Below are 17,184 nucleotides of genomic sequence, written 5' to 3'. Positions count from 1 at the left end.
CATGACATTGTTAGCCAGTGCTAGACCAATGGGCTCAATCAGCCTCCTTTCAGCCACAAACATCTTGGTTCTTCCTTCTTCACAGTTTTAAAGCTAGTGAATGACGGATCTAAAATGATTTCTATTTAGTGTTCATAGCCTCAGCGTGTCAAAAAAAAAATCAACGTATAACCTCATGTTGGATTCGTTTTTTATCTCTTTATAGCAGAATAAATTTAATGATTAACCAATGCTTGTTTGGGATTCTTGGTGGTGACGGTCATTTATTACTTTTGTGTATTATAAAACTAAGATAAGCTATTTAAAACATTTAAACTATTTTAAATGTTTTTAAAATAGAATTGGTATTCTATTTTTTGTGACCAAGAATCCCAAACAAGTATTGGTTAATCATTAAATTTATTCTGCTATTAAAAAAATACAATGAGAGCCTGACAGTGGTGGCACACGCCTTTAATCCCAGCACTCAAGAGGCAGAGTCAGGTGGACCTTTGTGAATTCTAGGCCAGCCTGGTCCACAACAGCTAGTTCCAGGAGAGGTTCCAAAGCTACAGAGAAACCCTGTCTCAAAGAACAACAACAACAACAAAAGAATAATAATAATAAAAAAGAAATACAATGAACAAAGACATTCATGGTAGCATTGTTTATCACAGTTCATTTAATTCTTTATAATTCCTGGTTGTTTTTGGAATGGGTAATGTCCCAGAAATTATATCACTCTGTTAAAGGTGTGGTCACATCATACCTTTACTGTTGAAGGAATGATATTTATTTATGCATTTATTTTTGGGTAAAGTTGCATTTTTTGTTCCATGCTTTTACAGAGTAAACAGAGAATTCTAGGGATTTGTGTGCTTCTGCACTATGATCCATGCAGACATGACTTAAGTCCGAGTTTTTCTAGCTCTGCCCATTGCTTCCCTAGGAGAACAGACTGAGATCGGCATGCACAAAGGACAATAGCACTAGGGTTGAGATGCCAACTGTAATTTCTAAAATGGTTCAGAAGACGGTGAGCTCTGTAACAATTGAAAACCTGAGGAAGTCTTCAAGAAGAAAGTAGAGCTTAGTAAAACAGAATGATATCACAAAGTGAAGCAGAATTACTAAGAACACATCTGAGGGGGGTGGATGTCACTCAGGGGGTAACTGCTTACTAGCGAGTCTGGGGTTTAGGTTCAGTCCTTGGCACTGCAAGCCAGAAGAAACCAGCAACAAAACAGCAGTCGTCCTCCAAGAATATTTTTAGCTAATTGTCTTTACCGAGCTTACTTTTCTGGGAGATTAAAAAAATAAATGATTTTCAGTTTTCAAATATTAATTGTAACTAACTTGAGACAACAAAGATATATAATTGGCACATTGCTCTTTATAGTCTAGATCATTTTAAAACTAGATTCAGGAAGGAGCCCTCTTGGAATAGAAAATTTTCCAGAAACATCATTCTCCATCCCTTAATCTGAGAAGTATGAATTATTATTAATTGTGACTGAATTGAAGTTTATTTTTGCTTGAGACTAAACATGTTTCGTAATTGTGCATGCCCAGTCCCTTGCCAATGGGTGATGTGTGTGTCAGTCCTCAGACTTAGCTTGAAGTGTGGACTTGGTTTTCCCTGACAAAATAGGATGTTTTTGAGGCCAATTTGGAACTTGGAATGACGCCTCATTCCTCTGGCAATCTCACCTGCATGTCAGCCAAAGTCCACTGGCTGTCTGTCATCTTTTCTGTGAGGACAGGGTTATGGTGCTGTGGCTGCTATTTCTTCTGTGAACTAAGATGTGTGCTCAGCTCAGATGGTGCTCAGAGATCCATGGGGGAGTCAAGGAGGGAATGGATACATTGGGATCTGACACATGGAATTCTGTGACAATGGGAATCATAGCAAGTTCTGAACACACAATGTTGAAACCTGCTTTGCCTGGGGAAATTCAAAGTTCTGCTTTATAGCAAAAGGTGTTCAGTTCTGCCAGGCAAAGTCCAGTCCAGGAAGAGGTGAAGGTAGCTATGTTTGGTCAGGGAGTCAGGATGCCTATGACAGTACTGGGGCAACATCCTGGTGGCATGAAGGTGGGCCCTGGAAGCCAAGAGGAAGGCTTGAACAGAAGCACCTAGGCATATCACGGGTAACCGTGCCGTCTGTCTCTTCTGTGTATTTAGTTTCTAGTGCAAAGCTGCTCTGTTCTAATGACCTACATGGCCATGCGATTATATTTTTTAGTAGAAGGATTACCAAACTTAGACTATAGAAATGCATGTGACTCAAGTATGTACCAGGGATGTGAGCCCTTCCCAATTCACAGAGATCATGTTTCTGCAAAGATGAGCTTTTGTCCAGCCTTGCTGCCAAAAATCTCCCAATGAATGCTCGTGTAACTGAATGCCTTATCTATCAAAAAAGAAAAGTAACAGTGAAGAAAATTATTGCCAAAGGGAAAGAAATCTAAATACATGAAAGATTGCAATTGTATGCTTGTGATTTTGGATGTTTTTAGTAAATCTATATCATTGGAGATGTTTGGTCTGTGGATGTCACATTCACAAGCCCCTGTGGTTTGATCCCCAGGAACACATATACTGGCTATGGTGGTGTTCAGTTGGAATCCCAGTACAAGGAGGATCATTATAGGCTAATAGTGAGTTTGACACCAGCCTGGGTTATGTAAGACTCTAACTAAATAAGAACATAGATGGTAGATAAATAGATAGATAGATAGATAGATGGATGATAGATAGGTAGATATATTTATGATATGTAAATTTTGGCCTAGAATTTCTTTTTTAACCTTATTTGGCAAAGGTAGTTAGTTTTATTGACCTGGCTGGACTGGCTAGCAATTGGAGCACAGCCTCAGTGTAGCCATTCAGGTCTGCTGGACTTTGCTCTGAACTTTGGTGATAGCTTTATTTCACATTACAACTGGATCTGTTGATTGTCTGGTTCCCATCAATCAACCATTGGAAACTTATGATCTTTTGAGATAAATATTTTGAAGCAGAGAGGACTCCTCTGCTCCCACTCTTCTGATTGATTTTTAAAATTATTTTGAGATTATAATTGCATCATTTCCCCTTCCCTCTTCTCCCTCCAGTTCCTCCCATACATTCCCTTTGCTCTCTTTCAGATTCATGGCTTCTTTTTCTTTTACTGTTTATATAGCTATATATGTTTGTTTGTTTGTTTGTTTGTTTATTTATTTTTGGTTTTTTTGAGACACGGTTTCTCTGTAGCTTTGGTGCCTGTCCTGGAACTAGCTCTGTAGACCAGGCTGGCCTCGAACTCACAGAAATCCGCCTGCCTCTGCCTCCCGAGTGCTGGGATTAAAGGCGTGCACCACCACCACCCGGCTTGTATGTATATTTATATAAACATATATCAACACACATGTATACATACATGTAGTTTCTAAATATATAAACACAACCTGCTCAGTCCATATAATGTTACTTGTATGTGTATGTTTCAGGGCTGAACATTTTGTGTTGCATATCAATGGGTGTGCTCTTCCCTTAGGAAGACTCCTCTCTCTGTCTCTGTATCTCTCTGGCTGTCTCTCTGTCTCTCTCTCTTTGAGTCAGAGGCTTAAACTTGTTATGGAGTCAAGGACAACATTAAACTTCTCATGTTCTTGCCTCAAACTTTGGAGTCCCAGATTCCTTGTATAAGCCACCATGCCTGATTTCTGTGGTGATGGGGATCAAAGCAAAACCTGGGTGAGCTACCAGCCTCTAGAAGTGGAAACTTTAGGAAGAGGCCCTATAACTCAAATGTAGAAGAAAGTTTCACATTACAAAGACAGGGAGATCCCCTTCAAGGCCCTGGACACAGAGGGGAAGTTAGGGCATGTTGTGAGTGACTGTTTCCTGCAGGTACGAGGCAGTAAGATATGAGAAAGCTGAGCTCCGAAAAACACTTGGGAAAAATCCTGGTCATGGCATCGAGCAATACTTGAAAATGGCAGGTGAGGCAGAACAGGAATCAGGGCTGTCGCTGTAAAATGCACTGCTCACGGAGGGCGCTCCTGTGGATGTAGGCTTTCTGCCTTTATTTTCTTCTGTCCCCCTTTCTTGAGCCTCGTCTCCTAAGGCAGTGACAAAGAGAGGAGTGGAAAAGGCCAGCAAGATGTCAGAGCCCACGGGATGAGTCACAGGGTGTGGCAGTCACTTGTGCAATGCGAGCTGAGGAAGGATGTGGCATGCAAGCGAAGTCGGTGTCACCTTTCTGAGATTTGCTCTAAGCCTATTTTTCTTGAGGCAGTCAGGGAGAATAAACACTGCACTGTTTACATTCTCACCTAGATCAGAATGTAAATTTTCTTCTACTCCAAAGGCTGTGGGGTGAGGGAAGAAGACAGAAAAGGGGAGAGGGAGGGATGAAGAAGGGAGGGAGGGATGAAGGAAAGGAGGAAGGGCAAGAAATCTGTTCATCTGTGTTGTACTCTGGCTTCCCAGCAGATCTCCCTTTTCCCAAATAGTACTGAGTTTTTCATTTATTAATTAAAAAATAATATATTTATTGTGGAAAAGGTGTGTGTGTGTGTGTGTGTGTGTGTGTGTGTGTGTGTGTGTGTAAATGAAGCAGAAATGTGCAGCTGTGAAATCAAAGCAATCTATTTTGGAAGTAATCCAACCTCACTTCAGACATTTGTATGTACACATGCAAACATATCCTATTTTTTCTTTTATACAAGCAAAGTTTTCTATTTTTATTCAAGGATTTAAAGCAGTTAATTGCATTTATCTGTGTGTGTGTATGTGAGTGTGAGTATGTGGGCACGAATATCATATTTATATGCATGGAGGTCAGAGGACAGCTTGTAGGAATCAGTATTTCCCTTCTACGTGTGGGTCCTGGGGATTGAACTCAGATGCCCAGTCTTGGTGACAAGCACCTTTCCCATCTGAGCCATCTCACTGACCCCTTAGATCTGTATGCTTCATCTTTGTCCAGTGAAAGCTGAACTCTACATGCGGGTCTGAAGCAGACATCCCTTTAAGTGGCCACCTTGGCTAGGGATCACTCACGGACTTGAGTCCCTGTTCCTTCCCTCGCGGCCTTGGGACAGCAGGCAGCTCCTTCCCTCAGTTTCCCCTTCTTCTGGGTGTTGCAGTGAGGGGTAAATCAGACATTCGGCACCGAGAGAGGGCTTGGGACGTGTGCTGTCAGGGTGCCTGGAGACTTGAAGCATGGGCTGATTTCCTCTTGAGTGTGAAGTCCATGCATGGAGAAACCCCTCCTGCCTCCTCTTGTCTTTATGTAGAGTTGGAACCCTTGAAGCATCCGACGTCCAGTTTTCACCTTTGCTGTTGAATATCGAATGGTTCTCTTGCTATCTAACCATCTCCTGTTTCTTTTAAAGATTCAGCATTTGCCATGGAGATTTTTTTTATTTTGTTGAGAACTTTATACATATACACAATGAAATGTTATTATACATACTCCCCTTCTCCCCAATTTCCCCATGTCTGTCTAATACTTCCCCCTAACTTCCTGTCTTCCTTTTTTACTTTCTCTCTCTTTTTTTTTTTTTGGTAGCTCTGTAAGGTCAATTACTGCTGCCCATATGTGTATGGGTGTGGGAGCTGGCCATTGAGAAATTTTAACTTTCAGGTTTTTGGCTTTCCATGCGATAGGCTTTGAGATATGCAGAGAAAATGTAGATAAGCTCCCTAAGTAGACAAAATACCATACTTACTTTGGGCAGGGATTAAATTGGTTATTTTCTAATAAGGTACATTTTTAAAGAGTACACATCCACATGCACACACAGATACCCATGTAACAAACAAGCACACACCCAAACACATGCACACACACACAAATACATACATGCACGCAGGGACAGACATCCACACAGATATGCACATGTATGCACACACATACACGACTGACCCATCCAGCAGGTCCAGTTATTCCAGGGTCTTAAAGAGGCACTACCTGAAAGAATCATGGGTGGGAGAGAGAAACGAGACCAAGCAAAGTTCTGTTGTCAAGGTCTCAGTTTATTAGGGTAATGGTTGCGGCTTATATAGCCCTTGAATAAGGAATTTGGCTTGGGATGGGGGGCAGGGGCAGGAAGGAACTTTTTCATTTATTTATTTATTTATTTATCTATCTATTTATTTATTTATTAAAGATTTCTGCCTCTTCCCCGCCACCGCCTCCCATATCCCTCCCCCTCCCCCAATCAACTCCCCCTCTCTCATCAGCCCGAAGAGCAGTCAGGGTTCCCTGTCCTGTGGAGAGTCCAAGGACCTCCCACCTCCTTCCAGGTCTAGTAAGGTGAACATCCAAACAGCCTAGGCTCCCACAAAGCCAGTACGTGCAGTAGGATCAAAACCCAGTGTCATTGTTCTTGAGTTCTCAGTAGTCCTCATTGTCTGCTATGTTCAGTGAGTCTGGTTTTATCCCATGCTTTTTCAGACCCAGTCCAGCTGGCCTTGGTGAGTTCCTAATAGAACATCCCCATTGTCTCAGTGTGTGGGTGCACCCCTCATGGCCTTGAGTTCCTTGCTCGTGCTCTCTCTCCTTCTGCTCCTGATTTGGACCTTGGGGTTGTAGTCTGGTGCTTACTTTGCGGGGGCAGCAAAGGTCACCAGTCAGCACACCTGGTGTAAGCAGAAACATTCTTTTTTTGTGGCTTCGTTAACAAACAGCTCTCAAGGTAGTTGGGATGTGAGGGCTCTCTGCAAACATTCTTAGGACAATGGTCCCTGCTATCAAGATAGTTGGGATGTGAGGCAGGTTCCATTAGCAAACAGCTCTCAAGGTAGTGGGGCTTTCTGCAAACATCCTTAGGACAATGGTCCCTGCTATCATCTTTAGGACAATGGTCCCTGACACACGACACAGCCACACTGAGGTGCACACACATGAACACATATACACCATGGATCTGTTCCAATGCTGTCACATGCTGGTGCAACCCTTTCTTTGGAAGGCTACAGGGACAGGGGAGTGCTCCATGGGTCACCCTTTCTCATTTGCTTCTCTGCAGGAACACACTGTGAACTGTACAAGGACCCCTGTGCTAACATCAGCTGTCTGAATGGCGGAACCTGCGACAGCGAGGGCCTGAACGGCACTTGCATCTGTGCACCAGGGTTCACAGGTGAGTAGTCCATGAGTGTGTTTTCAAACTCACCGCATAGTCCCCATGGTTGCCGAGGTTGGACAACCCCAAACCTTCTGTCATGAGTGATTGCAAAGCAGAGATGCCATTGTGAAATGTCAGGGGCATGGCTTCAACAAGATCCATTTCAAAACAATAAATTATGTTGTCATTAAACTAGGCTCTTCTGAAGCCAGCATTTCTCATTTAGATTTGCTGGCACTGCCATCACTGTATGTTTCCAGAGCTGGAGCTCTGAAGCATAAGCCATGAGCTCATGAGAACACTTGCTAGTGTCAGTGTTCATGTAGTATGAAGGGCACAGGAAGGATCAAACATGTTTTCCGTGTGAACTCTATCCAGACACCGTTGACTGTTACAAAAGTGACAGTTTTGGTGTTGGGGAGGAAAGACTGAGGGTAGAATAGGAATGTGGGGACAGACTGGAGTGGGTAGCTAGAATTAAATGACAGCTGCAGACACAGAAGCTGGGTTCACCCTAGTCTTGGTGGTTCCCCAACATTGTCAGGGAGTTGCTTTTAGATTGGGGATCCAATCTAGCATGATTTTTTTTTTTTGTCCAAGCCACAGCCCCTGAGCTCAGGTAGCTTGCAAATCTGTGAAAGCAGAAGTGCAGTGTTATGTTGGATGTGTGTGCCAAGGGGAGGTTCTCAGTTTTCATCAGATTCTCAAAGAAAGTCTGAAACCACGAGAGTCCAGAATATTCCAAATTTTAACCTTGCTTTTCCCTGCAGAACTCAGAAGCCTTCAAAACTAAAGAATAAGACAAGGTTGGGGCTGGGGGACTTAGCTTAGTAATGGGCTTGCTTGTAGTAATGACATGAGGACCTGAGTTATATCACTGGGATCCATATACAAAAGCTGAGTGAGGCAGCAACACTGTCCCCCAGAGCTGGGACAGGGAGACAGGCCAGTTCCCTGAGCTCACCGACCAGCTTACGTAGCCACTTGGCAAGTTCCAGGTCAGTGGCAGACCCAGTCTCCAAACACAAGGTGATTGGTGCTTGAAGAACAACATTCGGCGTTGTCCCTTGGGGGCCACATACATGAGCACACATGATCATTCATATTTCCTGCACATATACAATACACACATACATGTACATAAAAAGGACATATGGCCTATAATTTTGGTATGTTGTTAAGTCAATCTAGGTGGAGCATTCTTCCTCTATAGGTTTGGGAGAAGCCTGCCCATGGAAGAAGGTGGAGGGTCTGTAGGGAAACACATGGCATCCTCTGTTGGGGACCACTTAGTTAGGCTTGAACTCTCCTTCTGTGCCACTGTGGCCATCTCCAAACTCTACAGCACTTTGCAAAGTCCACTCTCCAGTCCTTTCCAGGGAAGCCTTATCTGTTTACCCTTGGGGAAGGTGCCAATAGCCAAGTTTCTGATTTTCCTATTTATCTTTTTCTCACCCCGTGTTTTCTTCTTGTGTTGTTCCGAGACTGAGAAGTGGGCTTGCTCCAGAAAATGATTTGCAGATGGTTTTGTTTATCTGGTGGTTTATAAATGCAGAGAGACATTTATGTATTAGTCAGTAGAGGCAAAAATATATCAGGGAAGATTCCTGGGTCTTTTCCAGATATTTCTATCTTACTAGTAATTAAATACAAAGAATAGAAGAAATTAGAAGTTTAAAGCTATTGAAATAATAATTCACCAGTTAACACCATATTGCTGGGAAATAACATTATTAATATATTGACTTTCAAGAGTTTTCTGAAGGTCTATGAATAGAATATGGCATACAGTGTATATGTGTACATATGTATGTGTACATATATGGACACAAATGGAATAATAATATGTTATTTGTAGCCTACTTTTAACTAGACAAAATAAATAAATAATAAATGTGTTTCCATACCAAGAATTACACTTTCAAAATATTTATTTTATAATTTTGTGTGTGTGTGTGTGTGTGTGTGTGTGCGCACACGCGTGCATGCATATGAGTGCAGGTACCCACAGAGGCCAGAAGGGGTCATTGGGTCATTGGATCTGGAGTTATGGGTGGTGTGAGCTGCCCAGTATGGGTGCTGAGAACAGAACAAGGGTCCTTTGGAAGAGGACCTAAGCCTTTATTGTTAAAGCATTTTTATTGGTTGACTTGTTGGTCTATGAAATGCCATGATTTATTTTTAGTTCATCTTCAATTTTATTTTTGGAAGTTAGGAACGTTTCCAAATTACAAACAGTAATGAAAGGAAAGTTTCTACACATGTATTTTTCTGTATATGCCCCTCGCCCCCCTTTAGTACACTTTTTCGGGATAGAAACCCAGGGGTCCAGAAGAACAGATTATTACATATATGTTATATTCCCTAAGGAAGAAGGCAAAAGTAAACGCCAACTTTCACACCTAATGACATGACTTTCTGTCTTCTTGTCTTGACACACACGCTCCGGAGTTGTCATTCTGGAAGGCAACAGCTCTATTTTGTTATTTAATTTGTAGGTCTGAGGCTCAAAGAGTTGAAAACTTTAAAAACATTTCTTGCCAGTTGTGTTCCTTATTCTCTAAACACTTCCTCAGAACTTTGTTTTGCTGCTAGGCCATCCACACTAATCTTTCTTCCTAGCCATTTAGTTCATTACCTCTGCTTTACATGTATTATATTTCAGCTTTACATAATTAAACATTGATTTTTTTCCCCTTTTCTTTCTTGGTTATCAAATGGCTTTAACTATTGAGGCTTTGTTAGTATCTTCCTATATCATTATAACCATGTATGAGCTAATTTTTAGTATTTAAATCTTTAATGTATTTGAAATTTACTTTTTGCCAATTTTCTAGGTGAGAAAATGGAATATTTACTGCAGAATATTTAATGAACCTCCAACTGCCTATTTAGCAAACTGTCTTAGAGCTATCAAGCATGTACCAAACTCATAGATGATCCTTTCTTTTCTGCTTTAAATTTTTAAAAGTTGGCTAGCACTTCAGATAGTATTATTGCCACTGTAATTTGCTCTGCCTGAAAACTGTGGAATAATTTTGACCCCTTGCATGTATGTATGTCTCCCATGTGTGCCTAGTGTCCACAGAGATTAGAAGATAGTGCATGATCCTCTGGGCCTGGAGTTACAGGTAGTTGTGAACTGCCTTGTGAGTGCTGGGAACTGAACCCAGGTCCTCTGGAATCATCTCTCCAGCCCTTGATCTTCTTTTCTTTTTCTTGCTTACCTGCCTCTCAGTGCATCTGAGATCTAGGAAAACTTGTATTTGGCCAACTAGTGAGTGTTTGAGAACCTCTTCATTGATGGAGTTAGATAAAAATAGTCATCTAAGCAAATGTCCCATTTCCCTGCAAACCGAAAGCACTTTCCTGCTCTGCAAGCCTGGCATTCTTCTGCACAGCTCTCTCCGTGGAACCACCACCAAGTGTCGATCCTTCTCATCTTTCATTTATTGGTGTGGCATCCACCCTTTCCTCCAGGGCTTTGTTAGTCTGTTAGCTGTATAGTGAGCATTCTCTATGGCTTTAGTTTGAGTTTCTCTATGGCAAAATGATGGTGAACATTTTTTGTGTGTGTGTGTGTGTGTGTGTGTGTGTGTGTGTTTTAATTTTGCTATCTGGGTATCTTCCATGGCAAAGGTCTTCTCATGTCTATTGTCCATCTTCCATGCCTGGCACAGCATAGCAGGCCTCCTGCTAACAGCGTAGCTTGTGGGTACTGATAGCCTTGGTCACTAGCTGAGCTGGTGCTCCTTCCATTTTCCTCCATCATTTCTCTACCATGCTGCACTGTGTGGAAGGAAGTCACTTGGCATGGCCAACCCTCAGTGAGTGGGGCTATGCTTCGCTATGAAGGTGGGGTAGCTAAAGGACTATTTGGAACTCTTCCTTGTGAGAGATTTGTTTATTATCCTCCATTTATTAGTTTGTTCAATCATTTATATTAGTTAGGGCTTATGGGTACTTAGTGTATGGTTTATGTTACAGGACAACACATTCTAGTTTGTTTTATTGTTCACAATGTTCCCAATGTGGGCACTGAGAGGTCTTTCATTTGATGGCTGTGCCCCTTCTTCATATCCCCGTGTGGGTGTGGGGGTGGCTGCTTGTTGTGTTGTGTTTCAGCTCTTGCCTGTTTCCTGATGTTTTCAGACTCTTTAGTCTCATCTTGTCTAGTTCCTGCCCTCATCCTGGAGTCATCCATTTCTCCAAGGTCCCTTGGCTCCTTCCTGGAGAATAATTGAAATAACTATCTAGGCACTAACAGGGCTTGTTGCTATTATATGTCACTGCTTTCAGAGCCTCTTGCCTGACAAGCCAGAGACTGTCTGTGTATACACTAATGTGTGTATGGTGCACGTCTTACTATATAGCTCTCTGTATCTATATTAAGTTTAATGAGACGTCATGGTGATGTCCAAACTCTAATCTAGCACCACGAGGATCATGCTGGTCTTCTTTTATTTACCCATAACCCACCCCCAAAACACACAATAATAGCAATGTAAGTGGTTCCCACTACCCCCACCCCCCTTCATCGTTAAATCCAACATTCTCGGTAACAAAGTTACTACTTTGTGTTCTTTTAGTAAATCACTTTTCAACCAGAATATAGGATCTGCTTGCAGCTCTTTTTCATTTAGTTTAGCCAAGCCTAAACCAGGCGTGAAGGCTTAGTAATATAATCACAGTACTCCAGAGGTGGAGGCAGGAGGATCACAAGTTCAAGGTCTTCCTTGGCGATTTAGTGTGTTCAAGGTCAGTCAGACCTCCTCTCAAACAACAACAGCAGCTGAACGTGACTCATTTTCAAGGTCATTCGGTCAGCAGCTCCCACCCTGCAGAGCTGCCCTTCAGCGAGGCTTCTCTGGTCAAGTTACTTTTCTTTATAGACTTAGTCCATCATGGACTTTTCCCACTAGACATTATTTATTTTTTCCTTTTAAACATGGCTTCATTAGTTAAAGGGCCATGTGTTTCTCTTTCATTGAACTGCCTTTGAACCTCGGTCAAAAATCAGTTGGCAATATTTGCGTGGCTCTATTTTTGGGTTTTTTCTTTTTCGTTGATTGATGTGTCTGTTCAGTTGCCATACAGCCTCAATACCTAAAATCTACTGTAGCCACGTTACTTTTGAAAATGGGCAGGTAGACTCCTACCTCTTCATCCTCTCTTCCTCCTTTTCTCCAGATTTGTTTGGATGCTGGCCATTGTATGTTAATATGGTGAGTGATAGGACTATCTTTTTAATACTAACCTTTTTATGTTGATCATGTGTGACCCTCTACTGTAGTGGTTGTTTTGTCCTGCTGCTTAGATGGGACCCTTAGTGACTTCACTGACGTACCGTGAGTAGTGAGCCTTGAATTCTTCCTCATCTGCTAGCAGTTTGGGGGCTGTTTGTCTCTTACCCTCGTTGCCAGGATTCTAGAATTCATGTGTACATCATATTTGATAGCGAACTCTAGTGAGACAGCATCATTCTGGGATACAGTGTACTTTAGTATTTCAGGTGCTTTATTTATCTGAGGGACTCTGTCTTCTGATGTAGCTTTCCCTACATTTAACATGCCATGTTTTGTTTTTTGCAACCCAGGACTACGTGGTATCTAGTTCTTTAAAGGGTTTTATTTTTCATATATTTTATTCAGTCTTCTACTTTATAGAAGTGGTTAAGACAGGTTCCAGTTTTTTTTTTTTCACCATCATAGGAAAAGTTCTAAATAATGTTTTTGAATCTTGCTTCATCCACAGTAAAATCCTATTAAAGTGTGAAGGAACAAGCTAAAGCGCCTGCCTGGAGCCTGGCGTGTTTAATGTAGATATGGTGGTTGCAGAGATTGTCATCTATACCTTTGAGCATGGACTCTGCTAACTCAAGGCTTTACTAATAGTAATGACTTTGGATAGTTTTTAGTTGTTTTACACTTCCTAATTTACCCAAAGAAAGCATCATAAATAAATCACTGTGATTATAACCTTTTGTAAGTACTACCTAGGATACATATTATCTACCCTGCCTCTTAGAAAACAGTAGATTGAGGGCTGGGGAAACGGCTCAGGTAGTCAAGTGCTGGCCATGCAGCCCGAGTGTGGATCTCCAGCACCCATGTGAAAAGTGGGGCGCTGGGAAGGGGAGGACAGAGAAAGGGGAGCCCCCATGACTTATGAGCAAGCTAGTCTAGCTCTGGGTTCAGTGTGAGACTTTGTGGCAAGAAATAAGATGGAGGCAAGAGAAATGACTCAGCAGATAAGTGCTCTGGCTGTTTTCCCAGAGGGCCTGAGTTTGCTGTCCAGCACCCATATAGCAGCTCACAGCCATCTATAACATCCATTCCAGGGGATCTGATACCTTCTTCTGGCCTCTTCTGGCACCAGGCATGCATGTGGTACACAGACATATATGAAGGCAAAACTCTTGTACACATTTAAAAATTGGAGCAAGAGAGAGAAAGACACCCAACTTCAATCTCTGGCTTCCACATACATGTAAACCTATATGCATCTATATGTACATGTCTATACACGTGAATGCAGAGAGAGATATGGGGATGGGGAGAGAAGAACAGATTGAGAGTAAACTGTAAAAGCCTTCATGTTCAGGTCCTAACTGCTAGCCTTAGTTAAGGAGAAATATCGTTTTGCATCTCTTCACAAATGCTATTGAAGAATAATAGTCATTTAAGAGCATTGCATATTTTTTTTCTAATTTAGGTAAAAGAAAATAATAAGCAAGTCAGCTAGAAAGACAACTGTCTTAGTCTCACAAAACCTCAGACTTTTAAGTTGACAATTAGTAAACAAAACCAACACTAGGAGCCTTTCTAGTAGAATAATGCATGTTGTCTGGAAACAATGCCAGCATGTTGAGCCGCATGGAAAGACTGATGCTTGTCTGTCTTGCTTGTAATCACACTTGGGAAGTTGAGGCTTGAGACCTGTCAGGAGTTTAAGGTCACGTGGTACGCAGAGGGCGCAACATTGACCTTGGGCTTGCTGATTTGGGGTTTGCCTGACTGTGTCTGTGAAGACTGGGAAGAGCCAGGCTGTTTCTCTCACTGTTGCTGCTCAGGTCACGGGTGTCTCATTTCAGAATTTTCCATGTCTGATTCCCAGCTGAAGCATGCAATTGTTTAGCAAATGTCTCCATTAAGGCTGGCCTCCTAAATGGGTGGAAAGGGGGCACTGGTGTATTTGTCTGTCAGAACTTTGATTTTTATCCTTCAGCCTTTCTCAGCTGATATGCTTTCCAGCTGGTTTATCATGCAATACCATCTGTAATGATGCAGTCAGTCAATGCCCTTCTCCTCCCAGAGCAATCACCCCGCCAATACACAGAGACCACATTTTAAACATGTTAGAACAGGTTAGCGTGAGGCAATCGACTCTGCGTTCTTTCTATTGATATATGTTACTATATTTATCGCAAGAAACAAATTTACCTGATGTGATTGAATTGCAATTATTTTGGGATGACCCCGAGACTGTGAGTGTCTTGTTTGACAGATTTGACTCGCAATAGTCAGATGCCAGGTATGCAGAGAGTGTGAAACGGAACAGACAGAAAATCTTTCAGTGTAAGATTCCTTCTCTGAAATGATCAGTGAGTAGCTTACGGCAGTTTTATAAATACGAAGTAAACCAACAGCCAATAGAAAAGCAATTTAATGCCAAATAAGCCCGGAAGTAATTACCCGAATAAAACGAAATGTTGCCTTCTGTAGATGGGAGCAAAATATTTGGTTTTGCTCTCAGTTGACTGTGATGACGAGAGCAGGGTGTGTTTGTATTTTCTTTTGCTTCCTTTTCTACGTTTATCTAAGCAAATGAGGGATTATTTTTAAATGTTCTCTTCCACTTTCTTCCCTTTAAGAGTGATTGTCTTAGTGTAAAGTATCCTCTTCAGCTTTGATGAGAGGCCCTTAGGTCTAAGGAATGTCTTCATTTTGTATCCGTTCATTGTGATGGCTGTAAAATTGTTCAAGGGTGTCTTTTGTTCATGAAACTTTTGCTAGCAAGATACTTCCTATATGGGGATGTTTGCTTTGCATTGTTGCTGGTTTGTGTGCTAGTTTGGCACGTTCTGTAGACAGGTCAGAAAGCCCAGGATGTTGCGTCTCAGCAGGGTCTGGCCATCTTGGTTGTGGAGGATAAACAGACTGGAGTGGACGTGAGCACCATTTTCCAGGAAGGGCATGTCAGATTTGGGCTAACCTCGTGCATTTAACTGCCACTCTAATTGGACTTGATGCTCCCCCTGAGGTTTTCAGTCCCTTCCCTGCTGAATCTAAGCATACAGAGGGTCTAAGAAAGGAGAAGTGGCTTTCACAAAAGACTTGATCTGGGCATACAACTGTGTCCACTAAAGCGCCAGTGTCCAAACCAGCAAACTCAAATATTTGGCTACAAAATAATCATAACCTGTGAGTGTTCAACTTCCTGGAATTTCAGAAAATGGCATGAGATTCAGCTACTGACTCCAAAGCAGAGTGGACTTGAACAACATCAGGAACCAACTTTGCCTTTCAGATTGACCCCCTAAGGTTTATTCAGATGTGAGAACAGCTTTACTTCCTCATGGGCTTAAGGGGGAGAATCTTTGTAGGATTGTTTTTTCTTTGTTCAGTTTTGCTTAAGTGAAAAATTCCTTGTTTGGGATTTCTCAACAGTTTCTTACTTTGTACAAATAGTAGGCTGGGCTCAATGGCTGGAAGTCATGATCATCAGCCTGTGTCCGTCCTTCCTTCCTTCCTTCCTTCCTTCCTTCCTTCCAACTCATGGGGGATATGGACATAGCCAATCACTGTTACTTTTCTTTATTTTGTAGGTGAAGAGTGTGACATTGACATCAATGAATGTGACAGTAACCCTTGTCATCATGCTGGAACCTGCTTGGACCAGCCTAATGGTTATACCTGCCACTGCCCTCATGGCTGGGTGGGAGCAAACTGTGAAATCCGTAAGTATTTCAACTGTGGACTACTTAGTATATGCTTTGCCTTCATCAAGAAGAAGATGCTAACTATGTCCAGAAAGACCCCATGTCAATGACAGGAAAGCCCATGAGACTCAGAGGGACCACTTCCGTCATCCCTGTCTCCAGAGTCCAAGTAGTTCTTCTGTCTCCCGCTTTCTGCCATGCCTGTTCCTTGAGATTACATCCAGCCTTTTTTTTTTTTTTCTCACTGACTATGAGCATCCTCAGATGTCATCCAAAGTTCACTGCTACTCGGTCAGCCAAAAAATGTGCTTCACAAAGTGTTAGAATACCACAAAAAAAAAAAAAAAACAAAACAAACAAACAAAAAAAAAACAATGCACCCTTTGCTCTGGAAAGTCCAAAGAGCAGCAAGAAACAGTACAGGATTTGAATTCATGTTGCCTTTGTGTTTTTAGGTGTCTTTGAATTTAGCAGGTTCCTTTAGTTGCTTGAAGAAGGAAAGCCCATCAAGGATGAACATGGAAAGAGAAACTAAAAAGCAATGGGCTGTGGGTGAATGACTTGAAGTTTGGAAATATCAGGATCAGGGTCTGATGCACCAGAACAGTGTAGTGCCTGATGGAGGTGACAGTGGCTAACATGGAATTTGGTTTTTATCTGTTTTGAAAGCTGACAAATATTTCCTGCCCAAAGGCATTTTTCTTATTTATTCAGGGCAGTAAAGTTTCATCTTATCCAACCGGGCTGAGTCGGGGAGTGCTGCCTCCCAATTCCAGATGATTCTCTGCATTGAAATGGTGTTCAAAGAGTGCTTCTTCCGGAACCTTCTCTCTGCTGACTGTACTCTTTGAGGGATAAGAGTAACTAGGGCTGCCGTGTGTGTGTGTGTGTGTGTGTGTGTGTGTGTCTCATCCAGTAAAGTGCTTTCTGGACAAGTATGTAGTCCTGTGTTTAGATCCTTACTGCCTACACAAGAAGCCTTATGCTTTGAAAGCAGATACATGAGGATCCCTCAGGTTTTCTGGCCAGTTAACTTAGCCAAATCCATGATCCACAGGTTCCAATCAGAGTCCCTCTCTCAAAAACAAACAAACAAGCAACAAAACCAAATAAAAGTGGGTAGCTCCGGAGGAATAACACCTG

General features: G+C 42.1%; 1 protein-coding gene across 1 annotated transcript in view; it reads left to right on the top strand.

Moving 5' to 3' along the window:
• The window catches only part of Dner (delta/notch like EGF repeat containing), a 301,330-nt gene that overhangs the window by 261,459 nt on the left and 22,687 nt on the right, over positions 1-17,184 (top strand). The window contains exons 10-11 of the mRNA XM_041650981.1: positions 7,002-7,115; positions 15,928-16,059. Of these exons, the coding sequence (XP_041506915.1) occupies positions 7,002-7,115; positions 15,928-16,059 (246 nt within the window). The remainder of the gene's footprint in view (positions 1-7,001; positions 7,116-15,927; positions 16,060-17,184) is intronic.

This window comes from Microtus oregoni, unplaced genomic scaffold (assembly GCF_018167655.1).
Source record: "Microtus oregoni isolate MIOR12 unplaced genomic scaffold, Mior012 000004F_ref0000308, whole genome shotgun sequence".
NCBI lineage: Eukaryota > Metazoa > Chordata > Mammalia > Rodentia > Cricetidae > Microtus > Microtus oregoni.
Note: the sequence above shows the minus strand (reverse complement) of the source record. Positions and strands in the feature narration are given on the sequence as shown.